General features: G+C 34.7%; 1 protein-coding gene across 6 annotated transcripts in view; it reads right to left on the bottom strand.

Moving 5' to 3' along the window:
* VPS13B (vacuolar protein sorting 13 homolog B) overlaps positions 1-18,282 on the bottom strand; it is an 810,211-nt gene that overhangs the window by 565,200 nt on the left and 226,729 nt on the right. For all 6 annotated transcript variants that reach the window (XM_019642540.1, XM_019642536.1, XM_019642534.1 and 3 more), the window contains exons 18-19: positions 1,700-1,834; positions 757-930 (exon numbers count right to left, since the gene is read on the bottom strand). In XM_019642540.1, the coding sequence (XP_019498085.1) occupies positions 757-930; positions 1,700-1,834 (309 nt within the window). The remainder of the gene's footprint in view (positions 1-756; positions 931-1,699; positions 1,835-18,282) is intronic.

Below are 18,282 nucleotides of genomic sequence, written 5' to 3'. Positions count from 1 at the left end.
GAGAAATACCCCCTGTGGGTGAAGAACTCTGGCATCTGGGTGCGCTAAGACTCCCACAGCGGCACCTACATGTACCAGGAGTACCGGGACCTGGTCACCCGGCGCTATGGCGCTGCCCGCTCAATCCAAATCAGGAAGGAGGAGGAGATTGCGGCCAGCAATTGCCGGTGGCCAGCAGTAAAGCAGTTCCACAACTCCCAAGATCAACTTCCCGCTGCCCCACTGGGTCCTTAGGGGCCAGCACAAGCCATGCTTCACCACCAGGAGGCCCAACACCTTCTTTTAGATGCAGGGCCTCCCTGTTCCCTGGTCTGCCTGAATACACTCTTTGGGAAACCCCCCCCCAAAAAAAAAAAAAACCACTACGGAAAGCCCAAACACCTAATTTTAATATGGCAAACTGTGGATGACAAAGTACTACTATCCTATGAAAAATATTTCCTCTCCAGTGTTTTAAATTTCTTTTCCTCCTTTCTATGTATTACACGATATGGTACATTTTAAAATTCAGTTGGATTTGGTTGATATGAATCTGAGATGATTATACATACTACTGAATTATCTCTCAAAATAAAATCATTATTGCTTATAAACACGTCATTTATCAAAAATGATACAAAATACTTCATGTGTATTTTCAAAGAGCACAACTGCAGAGAGTATAATGGACACAAATGTTTTTAAAAGGTCCAATTTTAAAAGCCTTACTGGAAAAGAAAATACTATGTAAGTGAATAATGATAACTTTGTACTTACCAAAATTGTGGCAGTAGTCCATATTCTGGGGAACTTGGACTGTGAAGGCTATCAAATCTGGAGCTAAGAGGGATTCTGGCTTTCTACTCTCATTGAGCCACTTGCTGCTATGAAGGTCTTTAGTGTCAGAGGGACCTTGAAGCAACGGAATCAACTTCTCTTTTCCACTGTCACCTAAACAGAAACATTAATGAAAAAAATCTTATAAAATAAAATATAGGAGTAGCTTGAGGATGCTTGATCTTAAAATACTAACGTAACATTTCCATTTTATTTGGGAATGTTAGCTGTACATTTAGTTATACCTTAAAAACATGACTGATAAAATTAAAAACACTTTCAATTCTTAAAATATTAAGTTTTAATATTTAGCTAATCAATGTAGAATATATTCAGGAAAGCCTATTAAACAACTTAAGCACACTGTGTTTTAAATATTCAATGGAATCTGTACCTCTTTAAACTTATCTAGAAATTAAATTTGCACTGCAAAAATTAAACTACAAATAGTTTAATGGAAATATTATAAAACAAAGTATTGGTAGGAAGGTGAAGTCAATTACAACTTCAAATTGAAAAATAGCTGGGTTTTTCTGTTTAATTTTATTATACTATCAACATTTTAATTTAATTTTTAGGTGTCATGTACATCTATACCTCTTATTTTCCCAAAAAGGATAAAAAACTTTCCTTTAATTTCTCTCCTTCGTAACCATTCTTAAAACTATGTAGCTTTTTTCTTTAAATAAAAATTAATTTATTAAAGTTAAGAAGTATCATCCTGGCACAATTAATAAAAATTTTTAAGAAAAATAAAAAAATTTAAAACCTCTGATTCATAGGAACAATGAGTAAATTCTTGTTTCAGTAACGTTCCTTGTAAAATGCAAGGCCAATTCTCCTATACAGGCAATAAAGTTTTACACGGTCCAGCTGCACATACCTGGGGCTTTGGCACAAATTTTTATTGATCCCACGGTCCCAGAGGCACATTTGACCAATGATGTGCTGCAATACTTCAATTCAACATTCTGGATTGAGCCCTCAAGAGTTGGCAGGGGATTCTTAGATTTCACACCTAATAAAAGAAAACTGCAAATGTACTAGCCGATTGAATTTAAATAATTTTTATACTGCTTCACCAAGGCATTTAAATTTAATTATACTTTAATTATCTACCTCAGATGTTCTTACAGTATTTGCATTAGGTTTCATAGTTTAGTGTTTAGGAGGTGAAAGGATGCAATTTTAAAATAAATGGGTTGAACGCTCATAATTATACATATGTAGTCAGCTCTTGATTAGTCAAGCTCAAGAAATAAAAGTAAATATTTTAAGCCAATATTTATTTAAAAAAACAGGAGACGTTAAAAATCATATTTGGTTTTAAAATGTAAAGAAAGATTTTTATTTTTGAAACAAATTTAACTAATAAGTTGAGTTTCATTTAGGCAGAGACATTTAAACAGGAAACTTCCACAGTAAACAGACTCTACAAAATATCTTGATCAGGTGGGTGAGGAGAGAGAAACAAGATAGCTCGAAACAGCTCCTAAGTTAAAATGCATTATCTTATAAGCAAAACTGCCATCCCATGTGTAGGTAAAAGAAATCAAAAGGATTCTACATCAATTAACGAAAAAAGTCGATATTAACATCTCTATGCTACTTGGAGAAGGGCATAAAAGCACAGAAGGGAATAATTACCATGAAATAAATGGTAGAGAAAACTTAAATCAAAGGGGAGATACTCATTTTGGCCCTGAAGAGTAGGTGCAATTAAACAGGCAGAGAAACTTTAAGAACATGATACTGACAATGCTGCAGACCACTAAAAGGATAATGATGATGAAGAACACTAATCAACTAATATTTACTGTGGAATTATGTGTTATGCACATTTCTCATTCAATCCTTACAACAGGCCTATAATAAAGATGTTTATTATCCTCATTTTCAGATTAAGATACAATGGATTAGAGGTGTCAAGTAATTTTTACTCAAAGTCCCATACTTAGTGTAAGTGTTTCATACAGTTTGATCCCATCACAGACTTTACCACTCATTTTGTCTATATTCATAAACATCTATCAACATAATTTCCCTTCTTTTCCCTATGTCACATTTTGATCTAATATATACTATCCTTCTTATTTGAACCTCCTTTAAGCAAAGCTATGTATGAATAATTAAGAAACCATCAACTTCCCATGATAAATATATTAAACATTATTTTGAAAATCTTTTATCTCAAACTTTAGTGTGTTCAAGAAGCTTCCTGAGATGCACCCCAGGAATCTGCAGTTTAATTGACACACTACATGATGTGCAAAAGGTTAAAGGACATCATCTAAAGAAACACCTCCTCACATACTAACCCTTACTTCAGAGGGAACTATTAATTTACTAATTTTTATTTGGCTGTTATATAAATCATGTATTGATTGGTTGCTGTTTTCCAGTATTCACCACCCGTTTTGTTTCCATTTGAAGTGGTATCTATTGTATTATCTTCAAAGCAGGAGTCTAAAATGTTGTGTATTTATGTTTTTTTCTGATTTTATCAGATTCCCAAAACCCGTAACTCAAAAAACTTAAGAAGCAGTATCTCAGAAAATTAAACAATTTCAACAATCCTTAATAAACGTAGTAGCACCTAACATTCACTGAGTACTAAGTGCCATGCACTATGCCTAGTTTATGTTATTTATTCATCACACAACCAACCCCAAAAAACAGAAGCAGTTATGACTATTCTATTCTAGATATGGGATAACCAATACTCAGAGAAATAAAGATTTTGCTAAAGGTTCAAGTCACAAAGTGACAAGACCTGGATCACATTTGTCCCTGTAAGAAAGGAAGCTGAGCTACCCTACATATTTAACATCCACTGTGATGGCAGGAAGTTATAATTAGTGGGTAATTTACCCTGCTCCAATCATTATGTTAAATGATGAGAGGGATACAAAATGGAATAATACCCTCCCCTACCTTTCAAGCCCCCACAGTCAAACTCTCATTCTACGCCAATGCTGCAAAAATATAAAGAACCAAGATAGTGGTTAGCAGACAACAGCTACTGAAAGATACTCTCAAGGATTGCTGATCTGATGGTATTTGGAACCAAAAGAACTGAATCAGTTTCCGGCAGATGCAAAAGCAAATGAATATGAACAGGCCAAAATGGGTTTGTTTTTAAATTATTTTCTAACACTACTTTTTTCAGTTTACAAAGCTTAGGACTCTACCTTGAATCGCAAATGGTGGGTCTTTGTTAATATCTAATTCATATTATATATGACTCTTATCAGAAGAAGCTGCCTAAAACCTCATCTAATAGAAATCTCATGTACCTATATAAAGCATCTTGGTTTTAGACTAATACTACGAAGAACTTAGTTCACATTTTTATCATCATTACATAGCTCACATATTTTAAATTTTGTTTTAATAACTAAATAGCATTATGCACAATTTAAGAGAAGCTTTTTTATAAAGTAATTTATTCTTAATACCACAAGCTCAGATTTAAAAAAACAAATTATATTTATTTCTTAATAGACTTCAACAATGGAGAAAAGTTGCTAGTACAAACAATCTTGGTAATGTACACTGTGGAGTTTGGGTGATTACAACCTGTCAGTGTAGGTTCATCAATGGTAAATGCACCACTCGGACGGGAGCTGTTGATACTGAGGGAGGCTATGCAGGTGTGGGGGGCAAGGGGGGCAGAAGGCATACGGGAAATCTCTGTACCTTCCCCTCAATTTTGCTGTGAACCTAAAACTGCTCTTTAAAAAAAAGTCTTAATAAAAAATAAACTTGGTTTCGTTCCACTCCACCTTCAAACCAGAACTTGTAAAACGCCTCAAATGTAAGCACTATACAGGTAGAGGAGCAAGTCTTGGCATTACACAACTCGGGGCACCATTCACATTGCATTCTACATGAATGCTGCTTCCTGAAATTGTGCAAGGAAACCTCTTGTTAGGGATTCAACAGGTGAAACAAAAAGAGCAAAAGCTCTGAAACTAAAAAAGCACAGCTTTGGATATAGGCAGCATTACTCATGTAGTAATTGGGTAGTTTAAGGCAAGCTACTATTTATTATTGTTACATGTGGAGGCCAAAATACCATATACTGTTCAAGGTATTTAACTCTAAGAAATCAGCTGAACTTTATACAGAATTTAATTTGGAGATACAGTATTTTGATAAGATGTATAGTCAGCTGGCATGAGCCAATGAGGCAATCATAAAGACAGTGACATTTGAAATACTGCCTTTATAAAGCACTCGCACATATTTATTCAAACAGTGCTGTCCTAGTCTGCTCGAGAAAGGGAAGAAGGAATCCCAAGGGCAGTGCAATTGAAATAATTTTACATCGTATACTCTATTAATGAAATAATCTAAAACTACCAAAGTTTTGTAATATAATTTAATATAAAATAATGCACTGCTATTTCTTCCCCTGGTAGTACTTGTCTGAAAAATATAAACTTCTAACACATATTCTTAGTCCTATGGTAAACCATTAACCATGACTGATTCTTTTTCTACCAACTTTCTTGCCCACCATAATTCTTTCACCCTCACTGAGACTTTAACCCTCAGTGTCAAATCTCCAGTGTTGAGTGATGAACTTAAGATTCGCCTGTAATTATCATCTACAAATTTAAAAAATGAACTAATGACAATCACCTGTATATCTGTGTAGAATTAAAAGATTAAGGAATCAAACCATATGTAAATTTACCTCTGTTCCCCCCTTCACCACCAAAAGGCTAAGAAAAAAATTTAGGGCCCTAAATCAACAAAGAAGTGAAAATGAAAAGAAACACAAGAGCAGGATGTGTAGCTCTCAAAAAGGCAAAAACTGCCATCAAAATTTTGGAAGATGAATATTTGATGAAAAAGTAGCAAAGAGATGACTTAGTAGAACAGAGAAAAGTACCCATGGGTAACTAAACAAAGAGGCAAGTTGATCTGCAACAAGCCCTGGAAACAAAAATTCAAGGAACTGGGCAGTTCAGATGGCAGGAACGCAGATGAGGCTAAAAAGATGAAGAGTGACTGAAAGTCTGGGTCCTTTCCCTTAATTCATGCAGCCATGCAACTACCCCACATTCTTTCTGGTAAAAGACTGAAAGATACACTCTGGAAAGGTTATATCAGAAGAACTTTGGACTAAGGGATATAACCAAAGGGTCCATGCTAAAAATGGGGGATGTCTAAAACTCTACACAGAGTATACGTACTCAATAATGAGATCTCCTTTTCTTTACTCTCTAAGAGCTCTAAGTGCCAGGCTTATGACCTCCAGGAAGGAAATGGAAGGATTTCTCTCTGTGGAAAGTGGCTAATCCAAGAAAAAGAAAGCAGAGCTAATGATAAAGGTAATTATTAACTCTAAGAATAAAAGCTGCATAAGAAAAAATAATTAATGGAAGTATAATTCAAAGGTACACAGCCATATTACATTAATAATGAATAGAAACTTAAGTAAAAATTGTGATAGAATTATATTAGATAATTCATGAGGAAGGAAGAGTGGAGATAGAGACAAATGAATGTTGGCCCTAAAAGCTAAAAATCCTATTTGGTAGGCAAAGTAATGTCCCTTCTCCCCAAAGATGTCCACATCTTAATAGCAGGACCTGTGAATATGTCACTTTACATGGCAAAGGAGAACTGAGGTTACAGATGGAATTAAGGTTGCTAATCAGCTGATTTGAAATAGGGAGTTTATTCTGTATTATCTTGTTGGATCCAATGTAATCACCAGGGTCCTTAAAAATGAAAGAAGAAGGCAGAAGAGGAGAGTCACAGAAAGACATGTGATGACAGAAGCACTGTCATAGAAATGCTATGTTGCTGGCTTTGAAGATGGGGGATGAAAGCCACAGGCCAAGGAATGCAGGTGGCCTATAGGTGGAAAAGGCCAGGAAATGGACTCTCTTCGAGAGGCTTCAAAAAGGAACACAGCCATAAAAACATCTTGATTTTAATTTGACACTCATTTCAGACTTCTAAACTACAGAACTATAAGAAAATAAATTTACGTTGTTTTAAGACACTAAATTTGTGGTAGTAGAAAGTATATAGATAGTATCTAAATATGGAAGATAAACAAATGACAATATATTTTTTAGAAATTGAGAGGTAAATATCTAAGAATATGCTGAAAATGACTGTCTATACAAAAGCAGTGACGATAACAGGGGCCCAGAGGACTACCCATTTTGTTACAAGCCTTGCAAAACTATTCTTTAATAAAATAAAAAAACAGGTCATTCAGGGCACTCAAGCAACCAGGACTCACACTACATACACAAAAAGAACATCATCACAGGACAGCAAACTAATCATGAAGGTTTCTGAAAGAGGGAAGAGGTAAATTCTTTTAAACTTTGCATTGAGGAAATAGCCATCTTAGCAGAGTTATCAAGGAACATTACACAAAAGAACAACAGCAAAGCACTTCCAAGTGGTTGATATTATAGTAAAAGGTAAGCATTTCAGGGGAAGAATAAAGGGAGAGAAGATTTATCACATAAGAAGAAAGTGGAAGTGTGAGCCAACGTGGCTGAGTAGGCAAGAACAAATAAAGAGGTATAACAAAAAAGGGAGCTAGTTCTAAGACTCAGTAGGTGACAAAAATTGCAAATGGCTCCCTCTGATAACACAAGCAGATAGGAGGAGAGCAAACTTCAAAAGGAGTGGTTGTTTTGTTATTGTTGTTTATAATGATTTTGTTGTTTTTAACATGGAAAAGCAAATGAAGTGACATTCTAGGATTGAATTAAGCCAAAATATCTGGGTAAAATTATCAGTTAGTATTTTCAACAGAATATAAAATATAACCACTGAACTATAACCAATTAAATAGTGTGAAATAAAAAGTAATCTTAAAATTGTAGTTCACAGTGATGTTTAGATGACAGACTTGAACTTTAAGTATTCATAAGGAGCAAAAACAAAGTCTTACTTTTCATTGTTCCACCTCACTTGCATATCAGAGATCCCAGCCCAAATTAGCAAAAAGAAAGTCCACAAACATTTACTGACCAGCTTGTATTACAGATCTGTTTCTCTGATTCTTAACTTTTTTTAACATCAACATTGGCAAATAAACATCTAACAAGTAGACTCAGCTTCATACTAACAGGATGATAAAAAGATGTCTTAATTTAAGGCAATATATTCTGCCACGGAGTTTATGACACAATTCTTAATATAAAGATTAACAAAATAAAATTTGCTTCTAACTCTAAAATTCTATGAATCACAGTTTCACTCCTACATACCTTTATCATATTAACCATGTACACTGCTGGGAAACTATTGTGTATTATTAAGAATTAACCTGCTCCTCTTCAAGCTTACTTACTTAACTTTGATTACAATGTTAATGTTTACAAGTGAGGGAATTTTGACATTTCTGTACATGTCTAAGGCACTAGAAAAATAAATCTTTTCATTTGGAAACGAGGGAGCCTGGTTAGATTATTGAAGAACTTACAGTTTATGGATATAGTCTGACAAGATTCACTAACTCATTTTGGTCGGAAAGGGCTGGCTCACTAGATGGTATGGCCTTAAAAGAAGAGAATATCAGATAGCCTAGCACAGTGCCTTAAATATAATAAATGTTCAAGAACAAATAATTTTCTTTATCCTTGACATCTTCATTACCAAGTATGGGAAACTGAAAAGCTAACATTAATGTTGGTAAATCATGTTATTAAATTTCTTTTCCCTTGGGATGCTTTTCAAAGTTTATGTGTGTCTCTAGCACACTGGGGTTTCACCACAATGTATCTATTTAAGAGATTTAGGTTTATTTTTCCTGTTCAGAATTTATGATTCTTAAATCTGAAGATTCACATCTTGCATCAATTTTGTGATTTATAAAAATAATCTCTAAATATTGCCTCTCTCCTAGTTTCTCCTTCTGAGAGTCTTATTAGACATATATAGAATTGTCTCATTCTAGTGTCCAGGTCTATTGGCCTGTATTTCACATTTTCATCTCGATTTTCAATGCCGCATTCTGTATAATTTCTTTATTTCCACCTTCGAGTTAACTAACAGTATCTTCAGTCATGTCTAATCTGATATTTAATCCATTCGATGACTTCTGACCTCCAAAGATTATATTTTTCTTTTCTAAATTATCTAGTTTTTATTCACACTATCTGTGCCTCTCTCATATTTTCAACTCAACCTTCTTCTTGTTTAATAATTTTAAACATGGTCATTTTATACTGTTTCTGATAATTACATTATCTGAAATTTTAGGAGTCTAAATCAACTATTAGAGGTCAGTGTTAACTCCTGCTCTTGGTGGATTATTTTCAAGTTCTTGGTAATTTTGGATTCTGAGTTTATATTTCACAAGACTTTCTTTTTCAAACGCATTGCCAGAGTTGAAGATATATGTCACAGCAAATATCTGTGTTTACTACTACAGATCCAGAGATGTAATCAGTCCACCGAGGATCACATTTTAAGTTGACTTGCTGCTTAGTGGCTCCTAAAACCATGCAGGAAAATTAAATCTGAGTGATAACAGGACTATAGTTACATATTCTCACAGAAAGCACCCTCCCTCTTTCCCATCAAGGCCAAAACAAAGAAGCTTCTTTATTAAATCAAGAATGGGTTAGGGCCGGCCGAGTGGCTCAGTTGGTTAAGAGCTCGCTCAAGAGTTTGAGCTCTGAGCAACAGCGGTTCGAGTCCAGCCCGAGCTGAGCAGCCGCTGAGCTGCCAACAGGTAGCAGGATGGCTCAGCTAAAAAAAAAAAAATTAAAAAAAATAAGAATGGGTCAGATTTTTGAAACAGTCTTATCTTTCAACTACTCCTTAAAACCTATGAGTTTTGGGAAATTGAACATCACTTTCTAATTCCTCCCTTCTTGTCCCCATCCCTTCTTGGTGTCTAAAAGGCAAGCCTACTGATAACTGAGGTTGCCACAGCCCATTAGGATTGTCCAAGTTTGAATGCCTGCTCACCATTTTAGTTTTTAGTTTCCTCCTTGTTTTATACTTTTGTTTTTCATTTCTTGCAGGTTCAGAAATTCACTTAGAATTATAGTAATACCTTGATTTGTGAGCCTAATTTGTTCCAGAAACAAACTATTCATATTGTAAGACATCACTCATTTACTACATTAAAATGTATTAGAAATGTTTCCTCGTCTTGCACAACACTCACAAACCACATTACTCGCAATCCAAGGTTTTATTGTATATAGGTTATATATTATCCAGCATAAATGCTTGTAGAGGAAAGGTTTTCAGGTTAACCAGTATGCCACGCTGCCAGGCATAGAAGAATTATCGGGCCCAAAATGTTCAGAGCTGAAATTGAGAAACCATGGTCTGAATCATAGAGCACAGGATTTAATAAGTCTTTTGTCAAATTATTCCAGCCATCTCCTGGAGTGTGTTGGTATTTTATTCTTCCAGGTGGCAATTTGGGGGAGAGAATGTCTAGGAAACATATTTTTTTTCTCAACCCCCTAATTAGTCTGGCTGTCCAGGACATGTTTGTAAATAGTAGTTAGAGAACAGTGACAAAAAATATATTCATTATTTTATGTACTACAGCTACTGCTATAATCCTTGTATTTAGAAAAAAGCTGATTGCTAAATACAACAATAAACATTCATAATACTTTGACAATAAGAAAGTCATGTCATGCTATGCTATATGTTTCTCAACTATATCTTTCACTGCGTTAACTGATTTCAAGTTATTTTTTCACAATGTGTCAAAAATCCACAAAATATAAAAAGTTGATATTTTATGCATTTAATAACATTTTGAGCTGCTTTGTACATAAATGACATTATTTTTATTTTAAACCTTTGTTATATGGTAATAAATTTACCATTATATTGAATTTTAGCAAAAAATACTCAAAACATACTAAGTGGCATCAATTAGATTTAAGTATAGATAAATTAGAATTTAAGGGCATTGATGACATAAAAAAAATTTTTACAAAGTGTTACACAATGTGGCATACAAAGCATCTTTGTTGTTGATAGTGCAAGCCACAAAGAAAACATCCGAATGTCACAGCAAAAGAGTTAAGTAAATGCATAATAGCTTATACATAAATTTTTTCCTCCCTATGATTTCATCCATGGTTGATGAGGAAGTAACAAGTATTATTTTTAGGTTAAACACTGTAGGGAATGCAGAGGTATTAAACACATTATGAAACCCAAAATGTGCTTAAATACACTGTTTCAGTTTCACTGAAAGTGGGTATAAATCACTGGTTACCTTACAGAGTAGTCATTAGCACTGAAATGATAAATGGAGAGTGGTTAACAGAGCATTTACGTCATAGTTCAATAAATGTTAGCTAGTATATTCTCATTATTGTTACTATTACTGCAAACAATACAAGCTTGGATTGAGGAAGTTCAGTTTACTTACATTAATGAGTAATGAGGGAATTTACTGAAAGATACACTAATCGCCAGACCTTTATTCTAGTATTTCGCCATCAAATAGCTATGTAATCTTGGATTTGAAACCTCTGTGGCTCAGTTTCTTAATCTGAAAAAAGTGGTTTTGGGATTTGATTATGACCAGGAATATCTTTTAGCTCCAAAAGCCAATGATCAGCGGCAGTGGAAGGAGATTAAACACTCCATAAGAGAATACAACACTGTCATATACCATCAGTACTTTTTTAAAGCAAAGAAAGTTTACACTAACCAAATGAAGCAGTTATTATGTTTTTGCACTTATGGTTAAAAAAAATATGAACTAGGTAAAGTCAGTGATTTTAGTGAAAGATGAAAAAAGATTTAAAGAACTATAAATCTGTTTACAAACTGTTATTGCAAGGATAACTTTTGAAACCTTTTATATCTCCCCCTGGCCTTTAGCGATGCAATGGCAGGTGAAGAACGATAATTTTCTTTGTGATACAAATAACAAAATGATGCAGTATTACAGGTTTGATTTTTCCTATAAATAAAAGGTTTTGGCTGAAATAAAAATAATACCCAATTACTAGTGATTATCATTTAGTATTACCCACACACATGAACTTTAAAAAATAACATTTAGAATAAAACATGAAAATAAAATGCTTAGGAAAAGCAAAGTGCCTGCTTCTTGGATTAGGTAATTTCGTAACACATATAAGAAGGAAACATATGAAACTAAATTCTCACTAATAACCAATGGTGAAATAGCTAAAGAGCTACTATGCAAAAGTCATTTCATATTAAACTCCATATTCTGACAGCCAAAGGGGGTGAATAGAGAGAGGAAGCCATCACTCTTAGTCATTAAATTAAGGGGGGCGGAAAAAAAACGAAACAACTATGTAGGCATAAGGGCAAAATGAAATGAGATCATTAAAAAATACCACACAGGAAGCCTAGAGTCTATTTTAAAACACCTTATGGTAAACACAAGAAGGAAATTGTGACAAAGTTGTTGTGGTTTTTTTTAAACATGGATAAGGATGCTAAATAACTAGCTGACAAAATAAAAGAGGTCATAGTAAAGGGCAAAACTATCTTTTAAATTATGGAAAATTGTGTGTGTGTGTGTGTGTGTGTGTGTGTGAGAGAGAGAGAGAGAGAGAGAGAGAGAGAGAGAGAGAGAGAGAGNGAGAGAGAGAGAGAGAGAGAGAAAGGGAGGGGGAGAGGGGAAGGGTGGGGAGGGAGGGATGGGGAGGTAAAGGGTACACCAAAATAAAAATAAATACAACATTCACTCACTCTACACAGGACAAGATCATTCTTCTTACCTTACTTTAATTCACATTCTGTTATAGGGTACTCTTAGTCCTACCACAAGGTAAAATTGACAAGCTAATTGTCTGACCACTATGAAACTATGAAACCTTGACTCCAACAAGCTATTCTTTCATTGTAGGAACTCTAGCTGCTTGAAACCAAGATTCAGTCTTGGAACTTCAATCACTGATCTCCAATCCTGACAAAATCAAAGGCCTACTGCATATAACTGAACTATTTCTTCTCATTGTGGAGGGAGATCATGCTGGCTTAAGGATACAAGGTTTTCTCTGCACCTAAGCAAGATCACCTACTGTTGGTCACTCACGCATATACTCTGACTCACATGTCTCATTCATTCACTCACTTATTAAGTTTTTACTATACACCAAGTCTGGGATTATGGCGTTAACAAGGCCGATTCAGGTTCTTCTCTCATGAAATTCTCTATTGAGAGAAGTACTATTGGGGATTATACTAATAACTACACAAATATGTACCTACATGATAGTGTGAAAAACACCAAAAATGAGAAGTATAGAGTGCTACATAAACATAAGGAAGAGAAGGATTGAACTAGTCTGTGGAGTCTGAAGAAAATACCACTTAAAGCTATGACTAAGGAGTTATCCAAAAGAAGGAACTGGGATGAATGTTTCACATTCATGTACTGTCTCTGCCTAGACACAATATCACAACCAGGATAGCAAACAGATGGCCCGTGTGGACACCATTCTCTCAAAAGGGCCATGTACTACCAAGTCGCATTTTCATAAAGATATTTGTTGAATGAATAAATGAACCCATGAGTCAGTGAATGGTAAAGAATACAAAAGCAAATTCACATCAGAGAAAAGACAAATAATAAAAAGACCAATTTTGCTGTAACTAAAAGAAAGTAAATTAAAGGAAAAGTGAAGCATAATTTGTGTGTACTACAATCTGCAATATTTAATGTTGTTGAGGCTTTATTAAAACAGTCATTACTCTTCATTACCAGTTGTGTTACATATTCATGGAATGATCTGGGAAAGCAACACATATTGTATGTTATTTTTAAATGTCTATTATTCTTCACCAAGTTATTCAGTCCTAGAAATTTATCTCAAAGAAATAACTAAAAAGAAGGAACAAATGCTTAAAGCAATATAAATTACATCGGCAAAAACCATAAAACACTTAAAATGTTATGGAAGAGGAAAATGGTTAGGTACATTATGAAATATCTCATTGAGGGAGGGAGGTCTTAGAAGGGGGAAAATGGGATCAAATATATGGTGATGGAAGGAGAACTGACTCTGAGTGGTGAACACACAATGTGATATACAGATGAGTGTTATAGAAATGTATACTTGAAACCTATGTAATTTTACTAACCATGTCACCCCAATAAATTAAAAAAAACAACCAACCTATGTTACTTGATGTTTATGTAAAAGTATACAAAATGTATTTATTAACAAATGTTAAAACAAACAACAGAACATAAAATGCTATATACAATATGGTTACAACTATGTGAAAACTATACATGGAAAAATATTAGAAATTAAAATACATAAAAATTTTCACTAATGTAGAGAAATGAAATTTTGTGAAAGTTCATATATAATCTAAAAATTGACTTACTGAGTTTGGAGACTTAAATACCATGACATACCAAGGTTTCACATTTGAAAATAAAAATAAGTAATGTTCTCTAATCACTGTAGATAGAATCAGGAGGAAACAACAAAAAATTCCTACTAATTTGGATATATAGAGACAAATTTATAAGCGATATGAAAGAGTATATACAATACATACATTTACAAATAACACTAAGTCTTTCCAATAAATAATTCAAATATAAAAATAAAATGGAGGACTGTATCAGGACTCTAAGAAATATATTTAAAAGATACATGCAAGAAGAGGAAGAATTAAAATGATAATGCAATCTATACATAAACTGAGCTCTAAATTATTCATGCATCAAGGCAAGCCACATCCCTAAAGAACAAGTAGAGTCAGATTCAGAGTAAGATATGTCAGGTAGTTTAGGTATGGTTAAGCTATGCATATATGTAAATATTATGTATGTATGTATATGAGATATACATACATTTTTTTTTCCAGGAAGACAGGGAAGACTTTTCCTTATTTCTCATGCTAAGTACAACTAAAAACCCAACATTATATATAAAACAAAAATAAGACTCTGAAAGGTAGAAAGTAGGTTAGGGACCATAGGACTCAAAGAAAGACACAGTAGTGAGATGCATAGGTTTTGTTTTTGCCTCATATATCCCAGACTTAAAGCTGAAGAAGCCAGCAACCCAGAAAAGCCAACAAGTACAGACATAAAAAGTCCTAACGAAAGCCAGTTCCCTAGCCAAAGGACCTGAAGGAGGCATCACAGCAAGACAGAAAATTTTTAGACAATAACTGTTCTACTCTAGCCAAACACAGCAGAAAAACCTGTGGTCCCACCCCAAGCAACATCAACAAAGGTCAATAAGAACCCTCGACTTCTACCTTCAACATGCTCTAACAAGGAACTCCCAACACCACCACTTAGATAGTATACAAAAAGACTGAATAGGGAACCTGGACTTCCAATCCAATCTGGCAATAAGGAGGTACACCTAAACTTCTAGCTGGGGTGGTATCCAAGGAAGCCTAGTAAAGAGTCAGGACTGTCCACCAACCCTTGCAACGGTGACTCACCCCCACCACCACCATGGTGTTAACAAAGACCTCATGCAGAGCTATAATGATGTGATCCAACAACTCCAAGCTAGGGCAGTATCAATGGAGGTCTAAATAGCCAGAATTCCCACCCTGAGCCAGAATTACAGGCCCCCCCCAGCCCTTGGATAGCAATGGAAGCCAAGTGGAAAACCTGAACTTCTACCCCTACCTGGCAGTAACAAGGGCTCATGTCCCTTCCACTCTTGGTGCATTATCAGATGAAGCCAAATAAAACAGAAAGTTTAAATAAGATCCAGTCAGAAAATTATATCCAAAACATCCAGGTTTCCATTGAAAATCACTTGTCATACCAAAAACCAAGATCCCAAAATGAATGAAAGACAATTAATAGATGCTACTGAGATGGCAGAGATGTTAGAACTACCTGACAAAAGCTTTTAAACAGTCATCATAAAAATGTTTCTAAAAGCAATTATAACCATGCTTGAAACAAATGAAAATTAGATTTAGTAAAGAAATAGGAAGTTATGGTAAAAAAGAAAAGAAGAGGGAGACAATGAAGATGACATAAAAATAAACCAAAAAGAAATTTTAGAATTGGAAAGTACAATAACAGAAAAAAGAAGCTCAATGGATAAGTTCAATACCAGAATGGAGACGACAAAGTAAATAATCTCGACTGGAAAATGAAACAAAAGAAATTATCCAATCTGAACTATAGAGAAAATAGGGGGAGCGGGGCAAAGAACAGAATCTCAGGGACCTGTGGGACCATAACAGAAGATCTAATATTCATGTCATCAGAGTCCCAAATGAAACGTAGGGCTGAAAAAGTACATGAGAAATAATGGCTAAAAACTTCCCAAATTTGGCAAAAGACATAAACTTGAAGATTAAGAAACAGAGCTATAACCCCACACAGAGTACTCAAAGAAATCAAAACACATTACAGGTAAACTTCTGAAAACGAAAGACTGTGGGGAAAAAAAATCTTCCGAAAAGCAAAAGAGAAATGACACCTTTACCCATAGAAGAAAAACAATTCAAATGACAGCAGATTTTTCATTAGAAACCATGAAGTGCAATAGGAAGTGGCACAACATTTTTCAACTGCTGACAATATCCTTCAGGATTGAAGAGGAAAACCAGACATTCTCAGATGAAGGAAAACTAAGAAAATTTGTAATGTTTTGTTAAGTATTTAACTTTGTGGAACTTTCAGGTTTGGAACTTTTAGTCCAAAAGAAATGAACTTTTAGGTAGCAGACCTACCCTAAAAGAATAGCTAAAGTAAGTTCTCTAAACAGAAAGAATAAAATAAGGAATTTTGAAATATTAGGGGGGAATAAAGAAAATAAGCAAAAGTAGGATAAACATAATAGACTTTCTTTCTTGAGTTTTCCAAATTATGTTTCATGTTGAAGCAAAAATATATCTGATGTGGTTCTCAATACACTTAAATGAAATATTTAAGACAATTATAAACAGGGGCAGGAAAAGAAACATAAAGTTAAGTAGATTTCTGCAAATCACTTGAACTGGAAAAATGATGATACCAGTAGACTTTAATAATTAGACTTATGAAACGTAAACCTAAAAAAAAAAAAAATCACAAAAAATTTTCACAAGCTACACTCAAAATATTACACATAAGTCAAAATGGAATTCTAAATAATGCTCAAGTAACCAACAAGACGGTAAAAAAAGAAAACAGAAGATCAAACAAAAAGCAAAAGCTAAATGGCAGACGTAAGGCCTAACCTATAAACAGTTAGATTAAACCTAAATGATCTAAATCTAAAAATTAAAAGACAAGATTGGCAGATTGAATTAAAAAGATGACCCAACTATATGCTGTCTAGAAGAAGCTCACTTCAAGTATATGATGTAGGCAAGTCGAAAGTAAAAGTAAAAAAAAGGTAGATCATCCAAACATTAATCAAAAGAAAGCAAAAAATAGTAAGTTACCACATCAGTAGGATGGCTCTTTAAAAAAAGAGAGAAAATAACAAGTATTGTCAAAGATGTAGAAAAATTGGAACTCTCATACATTGCTGGTGGGAATGTAAAATGGTGTAGCGCCTATAAAAAACAATTTAGCAATTACTCAAAAAGTTAAACATAAAAATATCATATGACCCAGAAATTCCACTCCTAGATAAATACACAAGAGAACTGAAAACATATGTCCACACAAAAGCCTATACAAGAATGTTCATAACAGCATTGTTTTTAAGTCAAAAAGTGGAAAGTCAAATGTCCACCAACTGTTGAATGCATAAACAAAAGGATAGTAAACCAATATTATGGAATCTTATTCAGCCATAAAAAGAAACCAAGTACTGATATATGCTACAACATTGGTGACCCATGACAATATCATTCTAACTGAAGTCAGATAGAATAGATCACATATTGCATGATTTCACTTACAGAAAATACTGAGAATAGGTTAATCCATGTAGACACAAAGTACATAGATTAGTGGTTGCCAGGGTCTGACAGTAAGTGGAAATGGAGAGTGACTACTAAATGGATATGGAGTTTCCTTTGGGGTAATAAAAAATGTTTTAAAACTAGACAATGGTGATGGTTGCACAATGAATGTAATAAAAATTTCTGAACAGCACTCTTTAAAAATGGCTAAATGGTAAATGTTGTTATGTAAATTTAACCTCAATTTTTTAAAAAAATCAGGCATGGTTATATTAACATCAGATAAAGTAGACTTAAAGAACAACAACAGGGCCGGCCGAGTGGAGCGATGGTTAAGAACTGGCTTGGGACGCCAGAGGGCCCCGGTTCGGATCCCACATATGAGGGCCAGTGACACTGCCCTCCACAGCTAAGATGCTGAACAACAGCTCAACCTGGAGCTGGGCTGCCGTGAGTCACTGGCGACGGCGTAGGCTGCAGCCCCTGTGGCAGTGGGTTGCCATGGGCTACCGTGTGTAGCCAGCAGCCAGCGTGAGTGGCCAGCAGCCGCAGTGAGCGGCCGTCCAGAAGCCAGCGACTGATCTGCCTCGCCTGGGAAGAGCGCAATGATGGTAC

This window comes from Hipposideros armiger, unplaced genomic scaffold (genome assembly GCF_001890085.2).
Source record: "Hipposideros armiger isolate ML-2016 unplaced genomic scaffold, ASM189008v1 scaffold_70, whole genome shotgun sequence".
Taxonomy (NCBI): Eukaryota; Metazoa; Chordata; class Mammalia; order Chiroptera; family Hipposideridae; genus Hipposideros; species Hipposideros armiger.
The sequence above is the reverse complement of the archived record's forward strand: the minus strand, read 5'-3'. Positions and strand labels throughout refer to the sequence as shown.